The sequence below is a fragment of the Eucyclogobius newberryi genome, unplaced genomic scaffold (genome assembly GCF_026437365.1).
Source record: "Eucyclogobius newberryi isolate DKJ021-1_F unplaced genomic scaffold, fEucNew1.0.hap1 SCAF_8, whole genome shotgun sequence".
Taxonomy (NCBI): Eukaryota; Metazoa; Chordata; class Actinopteri; order Gobiiformes; family Gobiidae; genus Eucyclogobius; species Eucyclogobius newberryi.
Genome location: NW_027316500.1, coordinates 29,781,539 through 29,794,628, shown reverse-complemented (window position 1 = coordinate 29,794,628; position 13,090 = coordinate 29,781,539). Strand labels below are relative to the sequence as shown.

At 44.7% G+C, this 13,090-nt stretch overlaps 1 protein-coding gene across 1 annotated transcript in view; it reads right to left on the bottom strand.

The window, feature by feature from the left end:
- The window catches only part of kndc1 (kinase non-catalytic C-lobe domain containing 1), a 65,797-nt gene extending 52,948 nt beyond the window's left edge, over positions 1-12,849 (bottom strand). Inside the window, exons 1-2 of the mRNA XM_072436674.1 lie at positions 12,690-12,849; positions 2,562-2,760 (exon numbers count right to left, since the gene is read on the bottom strand). Coding sequence (XP_072292775.1) covers positions 2,562-2,760; positions 12,690-12,812 — 322 coding nt within the window. The 5' untranslated portion in view covers positions 12,813-12,849. The remainder of the gene's footprint in view (positions 1-2,561; positions 2,761-12,689) is intronic.
- Between the last annotated feature and the right edge of the window lie 241 nt (positions 12,850-13,090).

Here is a 13,090-nt window from a genome sequence, read left to right as displayed (position 1 = left end):
AGTGTCACTCTGTGCAGTGTTCATCAGTGTCGCTCTGTGCAGTGTTCATCAGTGTCGCTCTGTGCAGTGTTCATCAGTGTCACTCTGTGCAGAGTTAATCAGTGTCGCTCTGTGCAGTGTTCATCAGTGTCACTCTGTACAGTGTTCATCAGTGTCGCTCTGTGCAGTGTCGATCGGTCTAGTGTCGTCTGTGCAATGTCGCTCTGTGCAGTGTCGATCGTGCAGTGTCGATCGGTCTGGTGTCGATCGGTCTAGTGTTGATCGTGCAGTGTCGATCGTGCAGTGTCGATCGTGCAGTGTTGATCGTGCAGTGTCGATCGTGCAGTGTTGATCGGTCTAGTGTTGATCGTGCAGTGTTGATCGTGCAGTGTTGATCGTGCAGTGTCGATCGTGCAGTGTCGATCGGTCTGGTGTCGATCGGTCTAGTGTTGATCGTGCAGTGTTGATCGTGCAGTGTTGATCGTGCAGTGTTGATCGTGCAGTGTCGATCGTGCAGTGTTGATCGTGCAGTGTCGATCGGTCTGGTGTTGATCGGTCTGGTGTCGATCGGTCTAGTGTTGATCGTGCAGTGTTGATCGTGCAGTGTCGATCGTGCAGTGTCGATCATGCAGTGTTGATCGGTCTGGTATCGATCGGTCTAGTGTTGATCGTGCAGTGTCGATCGTGCAGTGTCGATCATGCAGTGTTGATCGGTCTGGTGTCGATCGGTCTGGTGTCGATCGGTCTAGTGTTGATCGTGCAGTGTCGATCGTGCAGTGTCGATCGTGCAGTGTTGATCGGTCTGGTGTCGATCAGTGCAGTGTCGATCGTGCAATGTCAATCGTGCAGCGTCGTCTGTGCAGTGTCGATCGTGCAGTGTTGATCGGTCTGGTGTCAATCGGTCTGGTGTCGATCGGTCTAGTGTTGATCGTGCAGTGTCGATCGTGCAGTGTTGATCGGTCTGGTGTTGATCGGTCTGGTGTCGATCGGTCTGGTGTCGATCGGTCTAGTGTTGATCGTGCAGTGTCGATCGTGCAGTGTCGATCGTGCAGTGTTGATCGGTCTGGTGTCGATCGGTCTGGTGTCGATCGGTCTAGTGTTGATCGACGTAGTGTCGATCGGCGCAGTGTTGATCGGTCTGGTGTCGATCGGTCTGGTGTCGATCGGTCTAGTGTTGATCGTGCAGTGTCGATCGTGCAGTGTCGATCGTGCAGTGTCGATCGTGCAGTGTCGATCGTGCAGTGTCGATCGGTCTGGTGTCGATCGGTCTAGTGTTGATCGTGCAGTGTTGATCGTGCAGTGTCGATCGTGCAGTGTTGATCGTGCAGTGTCGATCGGTCTGGTGTCGATCGGTCTAGTGTTGATCGTGCAGTGTTGATCGTGCAGTGTTGATCGTGCAGTGTTGATCGTGCAGTGTCGATCGTGCAGTGTCGATCGGTCTGGTGTCGATCGGTCTAGTGTTGATCGTGCAGTGTTGATCGTGCAGTGTTGATCGTGCAGTGTCGATCGTGCAGTGTTGATCGTGCAGTGTCGATCGGTCTGGTGTTGATCGTGCAGTGTTGATCGTGCAGTGTTGATCGTGCAGTGTCGATCGTGCAGTGTCGATCGGTCTGGTGTCGATCGGTCTAGTGTTGATCGTGCAGTGTTGATCGTGCAGTGTTGATCGTGCAGTGTCGATCGTGCAGTGTTGATCGTGCAGTGTCGATCGGTCTGGTGTTGATCGGTCTGGTGTCGATCGGTCTAGTGTTGATCGTGCAGTGTTGATCGTGCAGTGTCGATCGTGCAGTGTCGATCATGCAGTGTTGATCGGTCTGGTATCGATCGGTCTAGTGTTGATTGTGCAGTGTCGATCGTGCAGTGTCGATCATGCAGTGTTGATCGGTCTGGTGTCGATCGGTCTGGTGTCGATCGGTCTAGTGTTGATCGTGCAGTGTCGATCGTGCAGTGTCGATTGTGCAGTGTTGATCGGTCTGGTGTCGATCAGTGCAGTGTCGATCGTGCAATGTCAATCGTGCAGCGTCGTCTGTGCAATGTCAATCGTGCAGCGTCGTCTGTGCAGTGTCGATCGTGCAGTGTTGATCGGTCTGGTGTCAATCGGTCTGGTGTCGATCGGTCTAGTGTTGATCGTGCAGTGTCGATCGTGCAGTGTTGATCGGTCTGGTGTTGATCGGTCTGGTGTCGATCGGTCTAGTGTTGATCGTGCAGTGTCGATTGTGCAGTGTCGATCGTGCAGTGTTGATCGGTCTGGTGTCGATCGGTCTGGTGTCGATCGGTCTAGTGTTGATCGACGTAGTGTCGATCGGCGCAGTGTTGATCGGTCTGGTGTCGATCGGTCTGGTGTCGATCGGTCTAGTGTTGATCGACGTAGTGTCGATCGGCGCAGTGTTGATCGGTCTGGTGTCGTCTGTGTAATGTCGTCTGTGCAATGTCGATCAGTGCAGTGTCGATCGTGCAATGTCAATCGTGCAGCGTCGTCTGTGCAGTGTCGATCGTGCAGTGTCGATCGGTCTAGTGTCGATCGTGCAGTGTCGCTCAGTGTTGATCAGTGTTGCTTAGCGTTGATCGACGCAGGGTTGCCTCACCGCTGAGCTGCTCCATGAAGCACACGTTGCCGTGGGCGTTGAAGGCCAGCGTGTCGGGGGTGATGCAGAGAGAGTGGAAGAGCTGGGATTGGCCGATGCTCTGGAGGGCCACGGCGCACTCCCCGCACACCGCCCACACCTCGTCTTCTGACAGACACGTGTCCCGCAGAGACAGGATATCAGCCAGCGACACGTTCTCCTGCACAAGCCAAGGAAAAGGGACGTCAGAAGCACCGTCAGTCTAAACTTTTGGGAAATACTGACAAAAGTATCGATAAATATTGTGTTTACGGCTGAAATTATTAATCGAGAAGTTTGATTATTATTTTATTGCCTCGATGATTGGCCATGGTCCGTATCGTTTCAAGGCTTAAACGCTCCACAGTTCACCTACACTCGTGAAATCCCGGAGAAAGTGTTAATCACCACGCTCCTTGGTTCAATAGAGCCATTTAGAAAAGGTGAAAAGTTAATAGGAATAATTTGAGTGTCGCTAAAGTCATTCACCTGGAGCTGGATGTGCTTGTAAGCTCGTTAGCGCCGTTAATTGTTTGACATTGGCATTTTATGGAGCCAATAAAGTCAAGGAAACGTGTGCACTGCCAAATAGGAGGTGTTTTCTTTAGTTTTTGTTTTTTTTATCTTCATTTTGGATTGCGTGTTTCAGTTCCGCTGATTTCTGTATTTGGAGAAACTAAATGTAAGAGCAGTTTGAATATAACTGAAAGGATAAAACAAGAAATAATGCACACAATATGGTAAACAAATGATCAAGTAATGTAATATTATCAAATATAAAGCTTATGTCAATTATTCAAAAATGCTGCTCAAATAGTGTCTGAAAACCATTCCAAAAAGTACAATACTGTATTTTCCGCACATAAAAGTCTTTAATTTTCTCAAAAAAATGCATTATAATCCAGTGCGTTTCATATATGGATGAATTCAGGTTGTGTACACGTTTTGTTTCGCTTAATACGCCTTATTGTCCGGTGTTCCTTTATATATGAAAAATTATCAAAAATAGACCATTAATTGACAGTGTACCTTATAATCCAAGTGCGCCTTATAATGCGGAAAATACGGTAGTTTAAAAAAAGTGAGCAGCGACTTCCGATTACACGTACGGTAATTGCCTATTGTACTGCTTTGCAACAGGGACTCATTTTCTCTGCTCATTTATTTCTCACAAAGACACACTCCCGTGATAGAACAGGTTTGCTCTGGTAAATGAAACAATGGGGATGAATGACTGAGCACCTGCAAACAAACAAACAAACAAACAAACAAGTAAACAAATCGGTCTTAATACAATAGAAAGACAACGCGACACGTCTGCAGCGCTCATTTCTTTTCCGTCAAAGGCAGTTTACCCACATCGCTGCCACGTTTCGCTGGCGCTGAGCGTGTAAGTGTGTGGGAGGGCGGCAGAAGAGCTGTAGGTAGAACAGCTCCTCATCGTGCGTGCAATTCAAAGTCCAATAAACACATTTTCAGTTTCTTCAAATGTCGATAGGGGTTTTTGTCGACCAATTGCAGATAAATCTGTCAATGTTCCTTCTTGTTATGAAGACACGACAATTTTCAGACCAAAACACTCACTTTTGGACCTGACGTAACCCATCGCCGACAGATGCCATGGAAACAAGAAAACGACCGCCGTCCTGTCACGACATCAGGACTAATCGTGCACATCTCCAGCAGGATCCAGATGACAGTAATGTGCCATTTTACTACCTCCTGAGCGTACGCACACGTCCAGAAATATAGCTCTGCTGCAATATCGCAACGGTAAAGAACTGCTTCACAACAACATGGCAAACTAGAGTCAAGATGGCGTGAGAATAGAAAGTCAATACAATGAGAATGAAGGTAGTACCAGCGAGAGGGGGAAAAACATTGCATGAAGCGAGATCCTCTTCATTTAACCAGCTCAGACTGTTCAGGAAGACTAAAGGCCAAGGAGGCTTCAGTGTTAGAGGAACAAAACCCACTTCACTTGTGATTGGACACTCAACAGCAACAGTCGCATAAAGCTGCTCGGATGAAGACGTGAGATGTGTCACAACCGAACTGAAATAGCAAAGACTGCATTGATTTAAGTCACTTTTGTTTTTGAGAACCATTATTCTGTATAAAACCTATAAACACACGTTCTGAAATGCGCTGGAATCTTTTATTAGTCCATAAATTAGTTTTATTTCAAACGCAATAAAGCATCAAAGTCGACTATGAATAAAAAAAAGGCATCATTGTCATAGTTTGATAATTGCAACCCTCATCTGTGCGTTCAGCCTCTGAAACGTACGAAGACAGTGGCATTAGTTCATCAAAATGTCACTGTTTTCATCAATAAAATACTAAATTCATACATATGATACATGTAGAAGCCGTCGGTCACCATATTCCAGCCTGCATTAGGGTGATAATCTATTCAAAAATCCTCACTGTACAATATAAATGATTGTTTGACAAGTCAACTACTTTAATTCAATCCCCTCTGATAAAACATGAATCCCAAATTGCTGATTCGATATCTCATAAGTTCTTACGGCAGCAGCAGATCTTTTGTGTGTCACAGTTTCCAGTCCAGGTTGAGATGCCTTGGCTGCATCGGGGAGACAAATGCCCCGGGCGACAGAAAACACCTCATTTATTTTGGGTTTCTGCCTGTCACACACACTGAGCTGTAAAAACACCACGTGAAAAAATGCTGGATTTGAGATGTACACTGACACATGACAATGATTATTAAGTCCAACCGCAGGAACGTTCTCGTGTTCCTTTAAACGCATGTTGCAATTGGAGGGATGGACGCAGCCGGGGAACGTTTCCACAGCGTCCCAGCGCGGCTCTCTGGAGTGTGATGAAGGCGATCGTGTATAAATGTATTAAAACCATCAAAGAAAAGCTGCTCGTGTCGGCGCCAAGACGTGACGGCGCTGCGCCAAGACACCACATCTGCAGCTGCAAATCCAAATATGAGAGTGTAAACAGTGAAAATCATTTTAGGTCAAATCATCAAATGAGAACTGACTGGAGTTTTATGCATTTTAAAGTCACTTATTCTGACTTTAACAGCAAGAAACTCACAGGGTTTTTCATGAGCATCTCCTGATATTTGGAAACGTCATGTTCAAGAGATGGAAATGTTAATGTTGAGTAAATGTGCTCAGGAAAACAAAGTATCAAAGACAAAAATGCCCATAAATCTGCATCATAAAGTCTGAATTCGCAAACATATTTTTGTGAACGACTGACATCTGTCTTGAATTCCATATAATGACAAAACAGTGTCTCGATAACAATGGTCAGAAGATATTACTATATATTTGAGTGCTTGTCTTCCAAAGGTCGGCGGTTCGATTCCCTGCTGCCTCATGTGAATACTGCCATTGTGTCCTTGAGCAAGACACTTAAACCAACTCGCCCCCAGTGTCTGTGTACATCTGGGGTGTGAATGTGTGTGTGAATGGGTGACTGGTTCCTTGATGTAAAGCGCTTTGAGTACCTTGACGGTAGAAAAGCGCTATATAAAAATGTCCAAATTACGTGTCCATTTTAGTGGAGGTTAATGTCTGTAAAATGAATCACAAAAGTGCAGAAATATCATCTTATACCCTAATCTGAACATTCACAACACTTTTTGTAGCATTTTTAAAAAGATTTTTACAATATAAACAATACATTTGGCATATCTTGGAAAGCAACATTCACAATATTCTCTATATTTGGGTCCATTGCCCACCTCCAGCTGCTCCTGCCCCGCCCTCTGTAAACCCTCATCGTCCCGACACAAACGCCCGTGCTGTAGAGGCTGAAGTCACCTTTTTTCCACTACATTATTGTCCTCAATTGCTCGTCTCCAACTGGTCCAAAATGCTGCTGCCCGTCTTTTAACTGGAACAAGAAAATATGAGCACATTTTGCCTATTTTAGCTTCACTCCACTGGCTGCCCGTTCATTTTAGGATTCATTTTAAAACTCTTTTATTTACTTTTAAAGCCTTAAATGGTCTTGCCCCTCCTTACCTCTCCGAGCTGCTACACCCCTACACTCCCAGCCGTTCCCTCAGGTCAGCTGACCAGCTACTCCTGGCAGTGCCACGGGCTAAAGGTCAGAGGTGAACGAGCCTTTGCAGTGGCAGCTCCAAAACTGTGGAACAAACTGCCACTCCTCATTAGAAAAGCCTCCTCACTGCCTCTTTTTAAATCGCTTCTTAAAACCATCTGTTTTCTCTGGCTTTTAACACCATGTAGTGTGCTGATTGTATGTTTTATATGTGTTGGGAGGGCAGCACCTTTATTTATTTTATTCTGTTTATTTTTATTCCATTGATTTTAGTGTGTTTGTTTGATTGAATTTTCCATTTGATTTTGTTTTTATATCTTATTTTATTACTTTTATCCTATTTATGCCTCTGTAGTCGCAGAAGCGAGATGAATCATGAACAGCAACTCAAATTGGACCATAACTAGAGATATGAGCTGATATTTGCGCTCGTGTTTGGATGTTTTCCACACAATTACAAGCCGTGTGTTCAAATGGCACGTCGTCAACACCCTCAGCAGCGGCGAGCGTGAAACTGTGGCTCCGTTTGTCCAGCGGCGGTGATCTCAGCCGCTCCGTGAAGAAACCCGTCGTGTTCCGTTTGGGAGCGGAGACAAAAGCCGGTCTCAGCCCAGACTCGGAGGTCAGCATGTGCGTGCGGACCGGGACAAAGCGAGGACTGTCACGGATTATGCACAGCTTCCATTAGACTCCAATCATTTACGTTTATTTATAGTTTGATTTGTATCACACTGAACGCGGAGGATGCTCTAGAACAAGTAATAAACACGAACCAACCACATTAAATCCATAGTATGTGCCATCACTCTAGCAAGGAACAAGAAAACGTTTGTTCCCGGTGAAAGTTTGAGAAATGATTAACAGTTTTTTGGACAGTTCTATTGGCACAAAGACGTTCTAGCAGGTTTATAGACTTGTCAGTAGCTTGTAGATTGTTGGTTGATGAATTTTAAACATGATTTTATGCAGATACGGATGATTTTGACCAAATAGCTACTTGACGTTGATGTTAAAATTACATATATGGTTTGCAATTGCTGTTTTTATTGTTGGATTATGTTCAAGGGGGAATTTTAAACACGTCCAGGAGCAGTAACATTTGAAACAGGAGTGAAATATGAAGAGTTAGCAGGTTTTATACATGCAGAAGGTCGTGTTTTCCACAGCACAGAACATTTATTTGGCATCGATACTTTCTTTCTGAATATACTAATGCAAACAGGACAAAACATTACAGTACCTGGTGAAATTTGAGAAATGATTAACAATAAATCAATTATGGACAGTTTTTTGGAGAGTTCCTTTGGCACAAAGACGTTCTAGCAGGTTTATAGACTTGTCAGTGGCTTGTAGATTGTTGGTTGATGAATATTAAACATGATTTTAAGCATATATGATAATTTTGCCAAATATCTTCTTGATGTTGACGTTCAAATTGCATATAAGGTTTATAATTGCTGTTTTAATAGTTGGATTATGTTTGAAGTGCGCATTTAAAACACGTCCAAGAGCAGTAACATTTGAAAAAGGAGTGAAATATGAAGAGTTTTATACATGCAGTAGGTCGTGTGTTCCCAGAAACCACCGGTCGCTTCCAACTGCGCCCGACCCAGCGCTTTTACAAACAGATTACGAGTTGTTTGGCAGGACAGAACTCGACTGGATTGACCCTTTGGGCTGCGTGGTTCTCTTGGCAAACTTCCCCACGTCCGTCATCACCTTTATCGCCCTTTTAAAACACTCAACAGGATTTGTAGGGTCAAGCGGAGTCCAATTTGGCTCGGTTTTAAGAGGATGAGTTCAATTACAGCGCCACCTACTATTCCGTTAGACAGGTCGAGGAAGGCCCACAGAGGAATAGATTTACGCTGTTAAACACATTTGTAGATTCACTGAGCTAATTAAAAAGTGAGAGACTCGCGAGAGAAAATGCACAAACAAGAGACTCAGAGGAATCGGAGAGTTTTGGCTCAAAGGTCAGCTCAACAATGACAACGCTGTACTATTGTTGTCACTCGCTCAAAAGTCAAAGTCCCGTTTGAATACAGAGGACCAATGTACTCAAACGAGGACCAATATCGATGTTCCGGACCAATTTCAACTGCACGGAACACTAGACAGTCAGTTAGAATTTAAGTTGTAATAGAATAATGGTAGTTTCTTTAATATTACCACGTGGTCTTACTTCTGCTATAGATCCGAGGCCTTCAAACTGGAAAGGTCGATATTCTCTCCTCTTTTCAGTATCAATAACCTGAGTTTGGATGTTTTTGATGACACTACGACATCCCTTTGGTTCTACGCAGCACGTCGTCGTCGACAACACTAACAATCGAACATTTTGACACCCACTAGTGCAGACATCTTTATCAATTATCGAATCAATTTAAGTTCATCTTTAGAAAAAATCATCATCACACAGCAAGCAATACATTTCGCTTCATGCCGCACACACCAGTGCAGCCGTCATGGTGTAGAAATGTCTCCACTCAATTTCGATGCTAAGGAATATATTAAATTATTGATACTAATTTAAATATCTCTAAGAGTAATAGAGATCTTCAATATCTACTAATATACCGTATTTTCCGGACCTTTTTTCATCGTTTTGGCCGGGGTGCGACTTATACTCCAGAGCAACTTATATGTGATATTATTTGTTATTTTCACACTGACCACCACAAGAGGGCGCTCTAGGCTCTAAGCGACGCAGAAGAAGAATCTGCACTTCCTCTACCTCTGGAGTTTGTGGAGTTGTTTAGAAGTGACACAGAGGAAGAAGAATTCAGTGGATTTAGTGATTTGGGGTAAAACTGATGCTTTGCTAAACTTGTTAGCATGTTCTTTATGCTATAGTTATCTGAATAACTGTTCATATGTTACGTTAACATACCAGACACTTACCACAGTTCTGTCTGTGCCTCATGTAGCTGAAGGTGTTAGCGTTAGCATACGTCATGTAGCTGAAGGTGTTAGCGTTAGCATACGTACAACTATTCACCATGTTCTCTCATCTGTTATTATTTTAAACTGCATTTCAAGATTAAATGTCTGTTCTTGGTCTTGGATTTTATCAAATACATTTCCCCCAAAAATGTGACTTATACTCCAGTGAGACTTATGTATGTTTTTTCTTCTCTATTATGCATTTTTTTGGCTGGTGTGACCTATAGTACAGAAATACATATATAGTATATTGTACTTTCTAACTTACTGTGTTGTTGTTTTTTGTATCAATGCTTTTTCAAGTATCAAGTACTTCAATACTAGTTTTAGTATCAGGTTTTATCAGATTTTTTTATGTTTTTGGCTTCACAAAGATTGATTGTGTTGTAGTTGTTTGGCCTTGAAAGAAACTGGCACCAAAGATGAGAGACATTCCACCAACTCCCATTTCTGCCCCGAATTAAATAGTCTAATATTTGGAAAGACAAGTTCACGGTTCTACTTCACAATCATTGAAACGTCCAATTCAAAACGAGAGAATGGACTGGTAACATTCTGAATTCACCTTTTTCACACCTAAGTCGTGCAGTGAAATCTCTTCTAAAATGCTTATGAAATATGCACCTGCTCGTTGTTTTTTTACCCGCATTTCTTGGCTCCCGTGCGTCGCTGCGGCAGAAACAAAGTGTCCGAAAGCGGTTGAGTCGGGCGCGACGTGGGGCCAAAAATGCAGTTACAGTCGGGAACAAAGCGGCCCCAGAAATAGACGTCTTCCCAGGAGAGCGTGTGCGGAGGAAAGCTACAAGTCTCTGAACCTCCTGCTCCTTCAACGCGCTGCCCTACATAAGTTTGTCTGCCAGGTCCAAACTCCCGGAGCTGGGAAAGTAGAAGCCGACACTGCGACACGTCGTGCTTCAGTTCATTTTGCGTGGAAAAGTACTACAGTGTCTTTTTACGGTGGTAGTTTTGATTCCACAGGTTTCGTGGTTGGGGCCTCGAGGGTAAACGGTAATGACATCTTCGACACGTTAAACATGAGCGGTCACGTGTCATAACGAGCCCTGTAGGAGCTCATTCTGCGTTTTGGATTGGATAAACAACTTGAGAATCGTCGTGAATAATAAATATCGTTGTGTGTACAATTTCAGTCGCCGACATGTTTAAGAAAAATATCACGTGTACATTTCAGACATTGTTTTAGCTCTTGGTTTTTCTTTGATTCGATCTTGTCTTAGCCCTGTTTTTAGTTCTGCTTTGTTCCTGTACGTCAGTGTTTCTCAACCAGGGGTGCGGGGTCTGTACCCAACTCACTAGGAAGTACTTTTACGTTCAAAAAGAAGGTCAAATTCAACTGTACTTGACATTTTGCACCCTTCTGAATGTTTTTGTGGGATGAATTGTTCTCCAATATTATAAAAACTACAATTTATTGTCGTAAAACTTGATAATAGTTAAAAGTTACATAAATGGAGGGATATTCAGCGTTAGACAAAGCGTTGGGAGAACTTGAGGCTGGTTGAGAACTGTATTTTCTGACTTATTTTTCGTAATAACTCCAGTTTAGAGGCAAGACTTAGATAGAAGACATAAGAAGAACTGGGCTAACATCAAATAGAAACATTAGGAGGAAAACAGTACTTGGTAAATGGATGTTTGCTCTTATCCAGGGGAGAAGGATGCTACAACCAAAAGCTAAACGGACTGTGGGGGAAACAGGTTGTAGTTGATGTTCACAGATCAATAGAAGACTGATGCCAGTGTTTGGGTAAAAACAATGTGATGCAGTGGTTTTTCTCACAACTTTCTCTCGCCGCACGCTCGATGACCGCTTCAAATCCAGCGCGGTGTTAATTAGTGGACGCTAAATAAGTCTGCGAACCAAAAAAATACACAGGCTCATCGGGGACATCCCAGCGCGTTCGTGGACTTCCAACCAAACCGCATCATTCACACTGAAATGGTTTGGTCCCGATCTATCCAACCTTAAACCGAATGAAACTGTGTGGGAAGTCGGTCGTGGTCGGTTTTGGATTCGACAACTCAATAATCATGAGTCTAGGTCAAGACTAAAGCGCCAAACAAAGCACTGAAAACCCCGCACTCGATATTTCCCTCAATATTTCACTTGATATTTCTCTCCAACACTGAAATCCATGTTACGTTGAGTTCTGATCCAATTGAATGCATTAGTTTGACATAGTTACAGTTTTGTTTGCTGTTACTGGTTTGGTATGAGCTGACATCACCGCAGGAGACGTTACAATAACCCACAATACTAGACTTTTCTTTGTAATGGCCGTCACAGCTCGTTTAATGTTTGGATTAAATGACAGACAGGGCTTGGACGAGACTGCGGTGACACGTTTTCTCACACTTTTCCCCCCGGCTGCCCTGGTTTTACTGCATCTGGAGCATTACAGTGGCGCAGTGATGAACGCAACCCTGCATCACAATAACTTACGGACAACACTCATCATCGTTATAGAGAAGGTGAAATGTCGATAGAAAACGCGTTACATGGGCTTAGGTCAAATAGTGGGACAAATAGTGGGACAGTGTGGGGGTGGGACATGGATGGTGGGACGGACAACGTATCGCAAAGTTGGTACGGTTATCAGAGTAGAAGACTGCGCTTATGCAGACGGACTGTTCTCTGCGAAGACCGTAATCTCTTTTTTTATAGAAATATATTGTTGCATCTGTAATTAAGATAATTAAGACCTCTACAAACACGTTGAGACATTTAGATAAAGACTGCACTTATAAAACTGCATGATATCCAATGTTTATCCCTTGGAACACAGTGAGAGTGTTTGGAACAGCAACAGATCACATCATCACAGACACATAAGCACTATATTTGTCTTTCCTGTCCTGTTCCCATCCATTAATGTAACACCAGTCATTCTCTAAATAAGTGGGACAGGGGCCTCAATGGCAGCGCGGGACCAAAAGCGGGACATAACTGTACAGCCTATACTTTCCAGAGTGAGCAACAACTTCCCCAGGTTGTAGAAAGCGGCTCCCCCCCCCCCCCCCCGTCGCCCATTGCGCCCCGCGGGCCTCCCTCCGGCGCGCGGCGGGCCACGTACACACAGATCCCGCACCCACCTCGTCCTCCAGCAGCGGCGGCAGATGCTCCAGATGCTCCAGGTCGTACACGCCGTCGATCTCGTCCGCTTTGCCCAAGTACGTGACTCCCCCGGCTCCTCCGCTGCGACGCGCGCTCTCCATCGCCGCGCCGACTTTTTCTCCCACTCGAGTTTAAGAAGAAGAAGCGACGCGATCGTCTGTCCACGCACACGCACACGCGCTCCGTCCGGTGGAGGCGGACGTCATGCCGGAGGAGTTTGTCCCCTGATCCCGCAGCTTCAAGATCGAGGTGTTTGCGTTGGAGCCGTGCGGTGGGTGCGGCTCGACGCGCTCCGGTTCGCGCTCACGCTCACGCTCACGCACGACCGGGCCGAATAACGGTGGTGGTGACGGCGCGGGTGTTGGATCGCGCGCGCCGC